At 46.4% G+C, this 15,831-nt stretch overlaps 1 protein-coding gene across 2 annotated transcripts in view; it reads left to right on the plus strand.

Annotated features, from left to right (window-relative positions):
• Positions 1-15,831, plus strand: part of LOC126202910 (serine/threonine-protein kinase NLK) — a 462,489-nt gene that overhangs the window by 402,299 nt on the left and 44,359 nt on the right. For both annotated transcript variants that reach the window (XR_007540200.1, XM_049936993.1), the window contains exons 5-7: positions 10,687-10,772; positions 10,854-11,063; positions 15,148-15,336. Coding sequence is in view for 1 of the 2 variants with exons in the window: in XM_049936993.1 (XP_049792950.1) it covers positions 10,687-10,772; positions 10,854-11,063; positions 15,148-15,336 (485 nt within the window). In the remaining variant the exon portion in view is untranslated. The remainder of the gene's footprint in view (positions 1-10,686; positions 10,773-10,853; positions 11,064-15,147; positions 15,337-15,831) is intronic.

Genomic DNA, 15,831 nt, shown 5'->3' on the forward strand with positions numbered 1-15,831 from the left:
CAACCCTTTCATTATTCAGAAAGGTGTCGACGCAATTGCAGGTCCTGTAAAGTCTTGTTCCAGATTACGAAATGGCACCTTGTTGTTAGAATCAGTCACTGCGCTCAATGCACAAAAATTGCTGTGTACTTCACTGCTACACACCTTCCCTGTCCGGGTGGGGTCGTTTGTACTCGATCCCTTGACAGATTGTCCGACGAGGAAATTCAACACTACCTGTCTGACCAGGGCGTAATGGCTGTTCATAGAGTCATGAAAAGGGTTGACACGAACATCATTCCAACCCTTACTGTCTTCTTGACATTTGACAAAGTTCAACTCCCATCGAAAATCAAAGCAGGCTATGAGATAATTTCCGTTCGCCCTTACATCCCAAACCCTACGCGTTGCTATCGGTGTCAGCGGTTCAATCACACCAGCCAGTCCTGTTCCAATCTGGCCAAATGTGTTACGTGTGGCAAGGATGCCCATGAGGTTGCTTGTCCACCTCCATCCCCTCGTTGCATCAACTGTATGGGTGACCACGCTGCTTCTTCTCGAGATTTTTAAAGACGAAAAGCTCATTCAGGAAATCAGAGTGAAGGAAAAGGTGTCGACCTTTGCTGCTCGAAAATTATTCGCCAGTAGACAGCCCACCGTGCCTCAGACAGGAAAATACAGCACTGTCCTTGCTTGTCCTCAGCCAACAAAGGAGGCGGCCACGCAGACATGCGACCTCAGCTTTAGTGCCACGGTTTAGTGCCAGCACAAAGATCGCCCGTTCAACCTCCCCACTTACGCCTGCCCGCTCTATGGCTCACCCTTCATCGGGTTCTGCTAAATCTTGACCCCAAAAGTCAGACACCAAGACTTCGAAAAAAGAGCATACTCGTATTTTTTACGTACCCCAACTTCACAACTATCGGTTCCTCCTTGATCTAAACATCATGTTTCAAAGAAGGCTAGTAAGAAACCCAGTTCATCTCCTTCTCCGCCAAGGCGTGTCTCATCTACAGCACCACCTGGCGGAAATCGCCCTCGGCCGTCTTCTGTGTCGCCGAGGCGCACTGCTGGCGGCAGATCAACCGGCCGATCGCTGGTGGCAGGAGCTGCTCCTGAACAACCTATGGATCAGGATCTTCTGCCTTCGGCTGACTGCCATTCCATGCTGTCGGTCGCAAGCTCTGAGCTGTCACTGAGTTGACGGCAACCTTGGTCACATTCCTCCATTTTCTGTTCACCCTATGTCCATTATCCACTGGAATATCCGCGGCATTCGAGCAAATCGGGATGAATTGTCGATTATCTTACGATCCTACTCGCCGGTCATCTTCTGTCTTCAGGAAAGAAAGCTGTGTCCCCATGACCATTTTGTTCTCCCCCATTTTCAGTCTGTCCGATTTGATCTCCCCTCTGTTGAAGGCACTCCAGCACATAGAAGACTGATGATTCTTCTCCATGATACTCTCCATTATCACCCAATCCCCTTAAACACTTCCTTCCAAGCTGTCGCTGTCCGTCTTTCCCTTTCTGGATATAACTTTTCTCTTTGAACTGTATACATTCCATCGTCCACACCAATGGCACGAGCTGATCTCCTTCATCTTCTTGGTCAGCTTCCACCCCCCTATTTGCTGGTTGGGGACTTCAATGCCCACCACCCGCTTTGGGGATCTCCACATCCTTGTCCGCGTGGCTCACTATTCGCTAGACGTCTTCCACCAAGCGGATCTAGTTTGCCTCAACACTGGGGTCCCTACATTTTTGTCTGTCTCCACGACAAATTTCTCTCATTTGGACCTTTCAGTCGGCACTGTTCCGCTAGCTCGGCGCTTCGAATGGTTCGCCCTTGATGATACACACTCGAGTGACCACTTTCCATGTGTCCTTAGACTGCAGCCTCAACTGCCATATATGCGCCCGCGACGCTGGAAGTTTTCCCAAGCCGATTGGACACTTTTTTGGTATCTAGCGACATTCGATGACCGTCACTTTCCTAGCGTCGACGATGAGGTCACACATATTACAGACGTTATTCTTACAGCTGCGGACCGTTCAATACCACGCACCTCTGAAATGCCCCGGTGCCCCTCAGTTCCTTGGTGGAACGAGGCATGCCGTGACGCAATACGTGAGCGGCGACGTGCTCTTCGCGTTTTCCGCCACCACCCTACTTTGGCCAACTGTATCCGCTATAAGCAGTTCCGTGCGCGATGCCGTCGCGTCATCCGCGATAGCAAGAAGGCAAGCTGGAAATTCTTTATTAGCTCATTTAACACCTTCACTCCCTCCTCGGAAGTTTGTAGTCGGATTCGACGGTTATCTGGCCCGCCTAGTTTCTCCCCGGTCTCTGGGCTCACTGTCGCGCATGATACATTAGTGGACCCCGTCGCAATTTCTAACTCATTGGGTCAACACTTTGCTGAGATTTCGAGCTCTTCAAATTACCCGCCAGCGTTTCTCCCGAAGAAACGTACAGCGGAAGTGCAACCTCTTGCTTTCTCCTCTCAAAATCGCGAAAGCTATAATACTGTTTTCTCCATGCGGGAACTCCAACATGCACTCTCTTCTTCTCGCTCCTCCGCCCCAGGACCGGATGGTATCCACATCCAAATGTTGCTGCATTTATCAACCCATAGTCTGCGTTACCTCCTTCGCCTTTATAATCGAATTTGGACCGATAGTACTTTTCCCAGACCATGGCAGGAAGCTATCGTCGTTCCTGTTCCGAAACCTGGAAAGGACAAACATCTCCCCTCTAGCTATCGCCCCGTTTCTCTCACGAGTAGTGTATGTAAGGTTTTGGAGCGTATGGTGAATTGCCGTTTAGCTTGGTGTCTGGAGTCCCGCAGTCTTTTAACACCTGCCCAATGCGGTTTCCAAAAGCATCGTTCTGCAGTTGACCATCTTGTTGCTCTCTCCACTTATATCATGAATAATTTTCTCCGGAAACGCCAAACAGTAGCGATATTTTTTGATCTGGAGCGAGCATACGATACCTGTTGGAGGACAGGGCAGCCTCCGCACACTGTTCTCTTGGGGCTTTCGAGGGCGGCTGCCCCTTTTTCTCCACGAATTTATGGCAGAGCGCACATTTAAAGTGCGGGTGAACACCACTCCCTCACGTACTTTCTCCCAAGAAAACGGGGTACCCCAGGGCTCCGTGCTGAGTGTTGTACTGTTTGCCATTGCCATAAATCCAATTATGGACCAGCCTTGTTGAACGTGTCTTCAAGGATGTCTCGATCGCCTCCACTCTTGGAGCATCGAAACCGGCTTCCGTTTTTCTCCCAGAAAGACCGTTTGTGTTAATTTTTGGCGACGTAAGGAGTTTCTTCCACCCTCCTTACATCTAGGACCTGAGAACCTTCCGTTTTCGGACGTCGCTAAATTCTTGGGTCTTATGTTTGACAGAAAACTGTGCTGGTCCTCCCACGTTTCCTATCTTTCGGCTCGCTGTCTGCGATCCCTCAACACCCTCTGTGTCCTGAATGGTACCTCCTGGGGAGCGGACCGAGTGGTCCTTCTCCGCCTCTATCGCCGCCTTAGTGCGCTCGAAATTGGACTATGGAAGCATAGTCTACTCCTCTGCTCGGCCGTCTATTTGTCGGCGTCTCGACTCTATCCACCGCCGTGGATTACGTTTAGTGTCTGGCGCTTTTTACACCAGCCCTGTGGAAAGCCTTTATGCTGAGACAGCTGAACCTCCGCTGTCCAATCGGCGAGCAGTCCTTCTGAGTCGTTATTCTAGCCATCTGTCTTCCATGCCTGCTAATCCAGCCCATGACATTTTTTTCGACGCCTCCTTAGATGTAGGATATGCAGGCCGCCCTTCCTCCCTACTACCACCGGGAGTCCGCTTCCGTCAACTGCTCCATTCTCTTTCCTTCCGCTTTCCTAAAACCTTCTTGACAACTTGGGGTACAGCACCGCCTTGGCTCCATCCCCGGATCTGCCTGCTCCGTGACCTTTGTCGATTTCCCAAGGATGGTACCCCTTCACTTGTTTATCGTCGGGCATTTGCTGCTCTATGTGCACAAATGAAGGAAGCCACATTTAGTTACACTGATGGCTCCAAAACGTCGTTAGGTGTAGGGAGTGCCTATATTGTTGGCGACACCCCAAATCGATTTCGGCTTCCCGACCAGTGTTCGGTGTATACTGCGGAGCTTTACGCTGTTCTCCAGGCTGTCCACTACATCCGCCGCCATCAGCGGATACAGTATGTTAACTGTTCAAATTCTCTCAGCTCTCTCCTCCAAGCTCTCTACCCTGTCCACCCTCTGGTCCACCGGATTCAGGACTGCCTGCGCTTGCTCCACCTGGGGGCGTCTCGGTGGCGTTCCTCTGGCTCCCAGGACACGTTGGTATCTGTGGAAATGAGGCGGCCGATATAGCGGCCAAGGCTGCAGTCTCTCTTCTTCGGCCAGCTATTCGATCGATTCCCTTCGCCGATCTACGGAGCGTTTTATGTCGTCGTGTTGTTCTTTTATGGCACGCACATTGGTCGACACTTCCCCATAATAAATTGCGGGACGTGAAAGCTCTTCCCTGTGCTTGGACCTCTTCCTCCCGAACGCGTCGTCGGGAGGAGGTAATTTTAACTAGATTTCGGATAGGGCACTGTCTTTTTAGCCATCGACATCTTTTAAGCGGGGATCCTCCCCCACTCTGTCCCCACTGCACTCAGCTGTGGACGGTAAGACACCTTTTAATTGAGTGGCCCTGTTTTACTCCGTTACGCGCCCGTCTACAGCTGTCGCCTGATATATCGTCCATTTTAGCAGATGACACGCGCTCGGCCGATCGCGTTCTCGAGTTTATTAGTGCCAGTGATATGACGTCAGTATTTGAAGCTTGTTTTTTTTTGGGGGGGGGGGAGACAACCAACCCCTTTATGTAGTGGATTTGTAAGCTTTTCTTCTGCTTTTAGTTTCTCCAATTTTTTGAGTTTCGTTCCCGTTGCTGCTGGTTTCCATTTTCGTTTTTTACTGTTTCCTAAGTCACGGACCGGGCGCTAATTTAAAAAAAAATCAATGAAAACTTTTAAGTGGCTACTGTCGCATTTGTACATTCGCAAGGCAGAATGCTCTAGTCGACAGGATTACAAACCGTACTCATCCGCGCGCACAGTCTGCGAGTCAATGTCAGTGGCAAGATGCAATACCGTCCGGGATAGAATTACATACTCATTTCGTTCCGAGGTGTGATGAACTTGAATATCAATACTGTCAGAGCCTGCTAACACGGAGTTCTCCATTAAATACGAGAAACTACGGAGAACAGATGCAAACAAAAATAAAATAGAACGAAAGCAGTATACTTAACATGCATTTAAATCGAGCAGTTCACAGAAAGATTAGTAAATAGTAACAAATACACGAAAGTCCACATAGCAGCACATGACAAAGCCAGCTCTGTTTTGTATGAGATAAAATAAAATACGGAATAGTTTACCCCACCCAATATTACAGATGGGAGCGAAAATTAAGCAGAAAACGAGCGACTTATATACAATGCAGTTGAAGGTCTACGATACACACGAGAAGTCGGTATCAGCAGCACAGTGTTGTGAAACCAGCTTCTAATAACTACGAAACGGAAACATAGGGCCGGGCAAACTATAATCGCGTTGGAACGGGCCAGAGAGGGGCCTTTATGGCGCAACGTTCGATACTCGACTCCCCCAATCCCCTCCGATAAATGCGTGGAATACTCTCGTCTCCATTATATGCTCAAATCGAAGGTGACGCTGAGTTCGCCGAGTTACACGTTCGACATTCTCGTATACTTTCTCTCTCTGTTCGACCTCTGCTCGTGACGGTGCCACGTATACCTGGCGTTGCTCTGTCGTCGATTCGGATGAAGATAAACCTACGACTGAGGATCACAGCAGCTCACTCTCTGACCTACCTAACGATTCGTGGTGAATTCTGCCCCGTCACACCATTTTCTGTTACTGTCTGTATTATCTATATTAAATGAGCAGAATTCTTTCCCATTCACATCACTGCCCGCCCGCCCGCCACATAAAAGACGACTGTTTGCATTTCCCTTTTTCAGATTTTTTGGCTTTCCCACCATATTTAGAACTGATTCATTCCACGTTCCAATTCTTAGAATGTTACGCTTTCGTTAGTTGACAAATCTTTTTCTCACGATCACCTCCTCTTTGGCTGTGACCTACCGAGACACGAGTGGGAAACGAATGTGGAATCTTTGCCGATGGAGAGATAATCGAGGCATTGACCTACGGTTATACAGTATGTCTCTTTCGTGCAGTTGTTTCCCTTTTGCTTCTGCATCCTAGTGTCATCGGTCGTTGCCTATTCTTCCTCTGTGAGTCAGTTTCCCACCCCTGACGCTGCATCTGCTGCTCTGCCTTGTTTGAAAAGCCATTGGCACAACGAGGGTGACTCGTACTGATATTATTTGGGCGCAGTTGCTGATAAATGTTACTCGTAATCCAAGCAGTGTATTGAATGTTAACTGGAACCCAGGGGCCTTTGACAGTCAAATACGCTACTCCTAGAGCACGGTGAACGAATTAGGCACTCTGACTGTGCTCTGTCGTGAAGGACTGTGGCGCGCCCGTTGTCCCGTGTGGCCAGTTGTGGCTGCATCTGCCGATCACTCGGAACGTCTTCGATAACTTTACCCGCACCGGTGTGTCTGTCTACTGGATCGCGTCTGTAGAGCTCTGCTTCCGCTACTGTAAATTCTTTTGTCAAGATGAGAGGGAAAATAGCCCACCAGCTGACTGCTCCACATTGATTGGCTCGAAAAGCCTCATCATTGAGTGCTCCTAGCAATGCATTTTGCGATTTCTATTTCCTTATCTCCACTGCCCGATTTCTTCAAACAAAGATTTTGTTTTATTTCTCGCAATATTTAAAGCGAGTCGTGAGACTCGGTACTGTAAAATCTTCGAACGACGATAATATGTATCTCTACTCGTCGAGATCAGGAAATTATCAGTAAGTGTCGTACCTTGCCGTAGTCGGTGACCGACATTGTGAGGAGAGTTTCGTTCGTTAATTAATTCCTCCGTTCGAACCACGTTTTGTCGAGAGAGGTAACACCTTAAGAGACTGGCCACTTCGTCATTGATGACTTAACACTTTACACGTGTCAGAACGCGTCACCGGGTTCTGAAACTGACAGCTACGTGACAGAATTAACTTGATTATTAAAACTGAAGTCGTAATGTATACAAAATGATTTTTAAAATTCTCTCTCCCGTCTAAGTTGCAAACTGTGGAATAATTTGTGTATCTTTACTAATTTCCGTTGTCACAATGGAAGCACACACACTCTCGACATTTCGCAATCCGTTGTCACAATGGAAGCACACTCCCTCTTGAGGAAGTTTCGTAAGGTCATAGGTAACAGGTAGACCTAGTGTGTAGAATGACAGGTCCACTGACACAGTATTTGCCCTAATTTAAACTGCGCTATTTTCTCTAAATTTGACATTTCGCAAAAATTTGTTCTATTGTTATCTTGATATTTATAGAACCACACATTCTGCTGTTAGACGTAGCCAAATTAACTCTCTGTACTCTTTGAGTAACTGAAAAAAAAGTGTAGACAATACGTAAGCATGCAATACAGACATTGTACTCGAGCTGCAAAACTAAGATAAACGCATCGTGAAGATAAAGTATGTACAATTAAATCCCGTAAATTTCCAGATGGGCAGATATGTTAAATAAGGGAAAGGTAACCGATCACCTATAGTTGACCAATACATGGTGCACATCAACACCTAACAGAAAACATTAGCCTTTGAACTCTCGGTCTTTTTCTAAAAGGTGCACACATTCACATGCAACTGTACAAACATCCAAACGTGACCACCCACCAAAGTGGAGGAGCACGTTGTGCGGTGTGCTTTTACTGGAAAAGGACCGAGCCGAGATCTCAAAGCCTAATGTGAATATTGTTTTTTGTTACGTGTTTCTGTGTGCCACAGTTTGGTCTGCTATAGGCGGATGGCTGCCTTTCACTTGGTTTGTGTACCATTAAATTCCACCAGATATAACAGTGATGCACCTACCATTTCCACTGATGACATCGTCAGTGACCGTAAGGCAGTTGTACCAACAATGAAAACAAGTGTGACACCGTAATGGCCATCTAGATTTAACTTTTCTTAAGGTTTCCTCAGATAAGCATCCAAATGCCAACATGGTTCCACCACAGTATTTCTATCCAGTTTCCCTACCTCATCAATATCCATTTAAGCTAGTGCCTCATAGAAAGGAAAGCTCATTAAAGACATAGTACAAACTCGGATTGACACACACACACACACACACACACACACACACACACACACACACACACACACACACACACACACACGACTGCAGTCTCAGGCAACTGAAACCACAACACACAGTTGTGCGTACGAGTTGCGTTTGTGGGGAGAGAGAGAGAGAGAGAGAGAGAGAGAGAGAGTTGTTAACAAAGGCCATAATGACCAAAAGCTATAATTGTGAGAGTCTTTTTGTTGTGCGTATCTGTGACTCAGCATATCCGCTATATGGTGAGTAGCAACTTTCCTTCTCTAATATTGGAGAATGTACTTGATAAATATGCACTTAGAACCATTCTTGATGTGTGGAATACTCCATAGTGTAATTTCACTGCAAAGAAACTTCTGTAAAAAAAATGTGTGATACGTGTTAAAACAAAGCATGGGACTGTAGATAGGCACATGCTGAATGAAACAAAATTGGCTACCAAGAAGACAATGTGTGGAGCCTGCGAGGACTAGTATAGCAGAAATTCTGGTCATGTACAAAAGCTGTCGGTGGCACCAGAGTTAGTGCCCAGACATCCGAGGATGATGCTGAAGTTGAAACTGAGGGCAGAAAAGCAAAAGGAGAAATACTGAACAAAGAAAGAAGCAGGTGTACTGCCGTAGCATAATTCTTTCACCACTGAAAAGATGGGTGATATCGATGTTACTGTCAGCAGTGTGAACAAATGCCTAAAGTTGCTTAAACTTAACAGGCTCCATGACCTCACATACTACCTGTTAGATTCTGTACAGAATTTGTTGCTGAGTTAGCTTCCATTGTAATTATAATACACCAAAGGTCCCTTGAACAAAGAACAGAGCACAGTGATTGGAAAAAAAGCAAAGGCCATATTGATCAGTGAGAAGGTTAACTGAAGTTATCCACAAACCTACTGTCTAATCTCATCGACATTCCTCTGTTGTGGAGTCCTAGAATGTAGTGTGAACTAGAACATAATGAAGTATATCAAACAGAGCGACCTTCTCCGTACTGACCACCGTGGATTCCGAGGACGCAGATTGTGTGAAACTCAGTTTGTGCTTTCCCACAGGACACCTGGAAGCTATGGCTCAAAGCAATTAGGTAAATCGTTTCTGAAAAGCATTTGTTTCAGTACAGTGCCAATTTTTATTATCAAAACTACAATTCCATGTGGTATCAAATAAAATTTGGGGCTGGGTTGAATATTTTTCGGCAGGGAGGCTGGAGCATGTTATCTTGGACAGAGAACCAGTGAGAGATGGAAAAGTAACTTCAAGGAAGTTTGCTGGGGGCTTTGTTGATCGTGTTGTATGTTGGTGACGTGGCAGAGACTATTAATAGCAACCTCAGACTATTTGCAGATGATGAAGCTATCTATAATGAAGCATTGTGATAAAAATTGCAGGAATATTAAGTCAATTCTTGATAAGATTTCAAAGTTACCAAAAGATGGCAACTTGCATTAAATGTAAAATTATGCACTTTTCAAAAGGCAGGAATGTAGTATTATATTGGCTACATTATCATCATTCACAGTTAAAGACAGGCACTTCATGCAAATACCTGAGTGTAACATTTTGCAGGGATACAAAATGGAATGATCCATATGTACGGAAGGTGGCAGTCTTAAGTTCATTGGCAGAATACTCAGAAAATGTAGTCAGTACACAAATGCCATTGGTTACAAATCACTTGTGCATCCTGTTTTAGCATGTTGCTGAACTGTGTACAACTAACAGGGACATGGAATGTGTACAAAGAAGGGCAGCATGCACAGTCACAATTTGTCTGATTCACAGGATACTATCACTGAAATGCTAGAAAATCTTAACTGGCACACATTCAAAGATAGACGGAAAAACATATTTGCAGAATTTCAAGAATTTAGAGAGATTCTTCTGCCATTTAAATACCATAGCATAGCGATTCTGGAGATAAGATTATACTAATTACAGCATGCATAGAGGCATTTAAGTATCAGCCTTCCTGCACTCTATTTGTCGTTGGAACAAGAAGACACCATGATGCGCGGTACTGTACTAAGTACCCTTTGTTGTGTACTCCATCAGTTCAACACTGAACATCCATATTACACATTTAAAACGACACACACAGAGGTTTAGCACACTAATCGAGATCTGCTTTAGTTAGGTTCTAGCTGTGATTGCCCTAGTGCATTTGCCAGTTGTTACAGCCAACTAGTACTTGTGTAAACTGAGTGTGCCAAGTATGTAGCTTTATCTTTTCTTTCACACTATTTTTCAGCAGGGGAACAATAACTTAAGTCGAAATAGGTCTGATGAAATGTCTTGTTTACAAGCAACTGAATGAAGAGTTAATTATACTTTAATACAAAATTAAAGTACAATCTTGTTTTAAAACTGTGCACTCATATTTTCTTCGGTTTTGTTCGAAGGTCTGAAATACCTGCATTCTGCACGCATCTTGCACCGTGATATAAAACCGGGGAACCTACTTGTCAACAGCAATTGTGTCCTCAAGGTACGATCCTACTACTTTCCAGTTTACGTTCAGTTCCACTTTTCTGGTGTCGGAGTTTATTGACGTGTCACCTTTTGACAGATCTGCGACTTCGGGTTGGCACGCGTAGAGGAGCCAGACCAGTCGAAGCACATGACTCAGGAGGTGGTGACACAGTACTACCGGGCGCCTGAGATACTGATGGGCGCGCGGCACTACTCCGCTGCTGTAGACGTCTGGAGCGTCGGCTGCATCTTCGGGGAGCTTCTTGGGCGACGCATCCTCTTTCAAGCGCAGAGCCCAGTCCAACAGGTAAACCACTAGTGGTCTACGGTGTGCACTTCTCGCTCGATAACACCGAGGAGCTAACTCCAAATTGAATGACTCTAGATTACGTTCCCCCCAGGGGGCCCACAGTCCTTTTGTGGATACGTGTGTGGCGCGCACGGGGCCCCGAGCTATTGCAGACTCCTTTCCTTTCCTTTCCTTTCCTTTCCTTTACTTTGAAGGCTGCATTACCATCCCTGTTCCTCTTCCTCCCTCTCCTTTGTCCCTGCTCCCTCTTTTCCCTCTTAGTGGACTTCTTTTATGTCGACTTGGCAATCGTCCTAGCTTTTTTTTTGGTCTGTGCTATTGTTTAGCTTGCTGTTTCCATCTCCTTTTCAGCGTTTTTAGTCCCTTTGGGGTGTGACCTCCATTTCCAAAAATTTCCCATTTGGGGATGAACTCCCTACCTAGCTTCCGTGGTGCAGGTTCCTCTCCCTCTCCCCTCCCCTTTCTCTTTGCACCCTGGCCCACCTCCTGCTAGGTCACCAGCACAGTAGCCAGTCCGTAGGGCTGTTAAGTACCCACTTGGCTGAACTCCCTGAAACGACAGGGATCACACTCCTAGTACCTGAGCTGTTAACGCCTCGTGTATGCCCAGGGGCACCAGAACTCCCGGCAATGGCCGCCGTGCCAGATGGCCCTTGCTGTGGTTGGGTGGCGCCCACGGGGCGAGCCCCTGATCGGAACGGGTGGTACTAGGGTGGACACCTTGCGCATGAAGCGACAAAAGCTTCACCGTCCTGTCCATTCTGTGGCTGTCTCTAAGAGTGGTAGCAGACGTGACACTCCTTCTTCTGATCCTTCAGCCTTCCCCTCCTTGGCCACCCCCTGGGAGGAGGGACAAACTCGCCAGCTTGGGTTGAAACCTCTCCCTCGGTACCTGGTTTGTACCAGGAAGGATGGCGGTAGTTTTGCTGCGACCGAGCCTTTGTTTTTCGTGGAGACAATTGAAGATAGGTATGGCGAAGTTGAATCGATGAGTAAAATGGGGTCCGTTGCTTTGCTCATCGAGACATCTTCTGCTGCCCAATCTGATGCCCTGCGTGCTTGTGACCATCTCGGTGACGTCCCAGTCTCCGTCACGCCCCACCAGTCTTTGAACTCGGCACAGGGCATTATTTTTCACCGAGATCTTCTTCTGCAAACTGACGAGGAGCTCTGTGCTAACCTCGAGTGCCGAGAGGTTCGTTTCATCTGCCGTGTGCAGCGAGGCCCTCCAAACAATCGCATCGCTACGGGCGCCTTTATCCTGGCCCTTGAGGGGGATGTCCTCCCAGAGAAGGTCAAGGTAATGGTGTATTGGTGTGATGTAAAACCTCATAGTCCACCACCGATGAGATGTTTTAAATGCTTATAGTTCAGGTACATGTCTTCCCGCTGCACCACTGATCCCCTCTGTGGTGACTGTGGGCACCCCCCCTATGAGGGGAGTGCCTGTGCTCCCCCGCCAATGTGTGTAAATTGTAATGGGCAGCATTCTCCACACTCACCTACATGCCCGGTGTTTGTGAAAGAAAGAAAGTAGGATTCAAGAGTACAAAACAGATCGGCTCACCTACACTGAGGCTCCGGCTCCATCCCGTGTGTACGACTTACACTTTTGCTTCAGTTACGTCCATTCCCCCTCCCATCCCTCCTCTTCCCAGCCCCGTGCCTTCAGCCTCCTCCTCCCTCCCCCTCCCCCTCCCCCTCCTTCGGCAACCGCCGGTACCGGAGCTCCCTCCGAGGACTCCTCTTCCTCTTCCCGGCTCCCTCCTGAAAGGTGATCTACTGCTCCACGTCGGCAGTGTGATCTCTGCCCGGTGGGCGCCGAGATTGCCCGTTGTAATTCCGTGCCTGCCCTCGCTGAAGTCTGCCCTTCTCTTCCTTCCCGAGAGAAGGAGCAGAAACGCAGGAACGAGGGCGGGGCCCCTCTGGTACCTCCTGAGGTGCAACCTTCCCCTCCTACAGTCAATGAACCGACAGAGTCTGAACCCACCTATATGCATATTATCCCATCCTTATCGGTGACGGATAGCGACTCTGTGGCGCGACCGACTTCGGTCCGATCACTTCTACTTTGGACTCCGGCTCGAGAATCCTCCAGTGGAATTGTAACGGATATTTGCGTCACCTTCCAGAGTTGCAGCCCCTTCTTTCCTTCTACTCTGCTGCTTGTATTGTGCTCCAGGAGACCCATTTTGTCAATTCTTACTCACCGACCCTTCGTGGGTTCCACTCTTTTTGTCAGAACCGAATTGGCCCCTTGCGGGCTTTTGGTGGCGTTTGCACCTTGGTCCGCAAGGACGATGTTAGTAAATGGGTTCCCCTACGTACCACTCTGGAAGCCATTGCTGTCGGGGTCCATCTGGCCACTCCCATCACAATCTGTAATCTTTAGCTCCCACCTGGTAGGCCGCCCACATCCCGTGCCCTCACCACCCTTCTTCGACAACTCCCTTCTCCCTTCCTGTTATTAGGGGACTTCGATGCCCACAACCCTCTTTGGGGTAGTCATAGGACTACTGCCCTGGACAGGACAGTTGAAGCTGTTCTGGCAGAGCTTGACCTCTGTTTACTAAACACAGGCGCTCCCACACACTTTAGTGTGCCGCACGGAACTTTTTCAACCGTTGACCTCTCCATCTGCAGTGCCGGCCTTCTTCCCTTCATTGAGTGGGGGGTCTATAATGACTTATGTGACAGCGGCCATTACCCGATTGTTTTGACCTTCCTTCAGTGTCTCTCGCTCCGTCTCCCTCCCAGGTGGGCCCTATCTAACGCTGATTGGGGTGCCTTCTACTCTGCTCCTATCCCCCCTGTACTGCCACACGACAGCGTTGATGAATCTACTCAGACCTTGACTGCCTCCATCCTTTCAGCAGCTGTTTCGGCAATCCCTTCTTCTTCAGATTCCCCTCGCTGGAAGATGGTCCCTTGGTGGACACCAGAAATTGCTTCATAGAGTGGGTGTTGAACAGGGTTTCAAATCCCTTTCAAATAATGGTCAACAGAAACTAATTATTTTATGAGTGTCTAGTGTTCTAGTTTATTCATTGAATTAAACACACAGAGCAAGACTACTTTAAAAAGCTGTACAAACAAAACAATTCCACAGATTAAGTAGACAACTTGCTTATATAATTGTACAACATGCACTACTACAACATAAGTAAAATTTCATTCATACCAATGGCATCTCTGTATTTTGATAGTTTGTCTTTGTAAATAGAATTGTGTGCTGTGAGCGAAAAAGTACCAGTACACTACACAACAGCTGTATTTACTCTGCTCTGTCCTGTGTCACAACAATGATTACTTTGACATCTTGTAGTTTCTCTAGCACTAATGCACCTTTTGCATGCATAGAATGATGCAAAACAATGTTATGGTTTGTTGGGAATCTCCAACTTTTTTCAGAAATAGTACATACTTCTTTGAACACCAGTGCAGTTGTGCAAGTACAATAAACGTACATTCAAGAGAATAGATTCTAAACATCTGACAAAAAAGAAAATGAAAAAGCTATTTTGTGCATATAATCAAGAATAAACCATTTTGGCTGGTAGCATTTTGAATGATTATCTCAAGGCCTGTGAAGGCTAAAATATGTAGTGAAATGGAGGCTTTGTACTTAGATGTAGCTTTTTAACTACAGCAAACATTACAGTGATTTTAAAGTCAATGAAACCCAATTTTTGAGACAGGTATGCATTTTGAAATTCTACGAAAGTTTATTTCCAAATGTTTAAGAACCAACTGATAAAAATGTAGACTTTGCCCCCAGTCTAGCACATGAGAAACTGAATATGATTTTTACTTGTTCCTGCACCTTTTTTCTGGAGTGCATTGCATGGGATTATGTATTACCCTAAAGAAAACATAAATGACGATAGTTATTTAACTGTAATTTCCTATGCGACATGAGAGAGTAGAAAAATTTGAAGTTGGCTTTTGTGAAATGTAGTATGAAATTGATCCCTAAGCAAAAACTTTCTTAGTTAATCACCTATTTCTGATTGTGCGGTCAGATTTTGTTGCAGTGCAGATTAGATCACATAGTTAAAACATGATTATTTCTGTCTTTCAGCTGGAGTTAATAACGGAACTACTTGGCACACCGTCGCTGGAAGACATGCGGTACGCTTGTGACGGGGCACGAACCCACATGCTGCGACGTGCGCCTAAGCCGCCCTCCATGGCTGCCCTGTACACTCTCTCCTCACAGGCCACGCATGAGGCAGTGCACCTGCTGTGCCAGATGCTGGTTTTTGACCCTGTAAGTAACCACACATTGTGAAAAAAGTCTATTAAAGGGGAACTGCATTGTAGCAATTATTATCTCTTTATGATTCTAAATTGCCACACATACTCTGCATTGTAAACTATTTGTGTCAAAGTAATAAGACAAACCAAGCTGAAATCCAACCAAAGTAGGGTTCCGTCGACTTACCTAGTAGTAGTAAGATTTGGCGGAAAACTTTTTGCTGAACCATATGTTTTACAATTCTAAGCAGTTGAAAGAACTTGTCATTATATTATTATTGTTGTTGTTATAGTAAGAGCAGTAATAATTCATCATTAAACCCTGCCGCCGTTGGATAAGCAGCTGCAGCAGAAAGTCGTATACTCCTAGCTCACTCATTTGTTACATAGTTTCATTCTTAATTTCTTTGCGTGTTTTTGGTACTTGCATTGTTCAATTCATAAATTTTGGGCGTATTATAGTATTTGAGAGTTGTAGCATCGCGTTTTAGTACCTGAATAGTGTAAA

This window comes from Schistocerca nitens, chromosome 1 (assembly GCF_023898315.1).
Source record: "Schistocerca nitens isolate TAMUIC-IGC-003100 chromosome 1, iqSchNite1.1, whole genome shotgun sequence".
Classification (NCBI taxonomy): Eukaryota; Metazoa; Arthropoda; class Insecta; order Orthoptera; family Acrididae; genus Schistocerca; species Schistocerca nitens.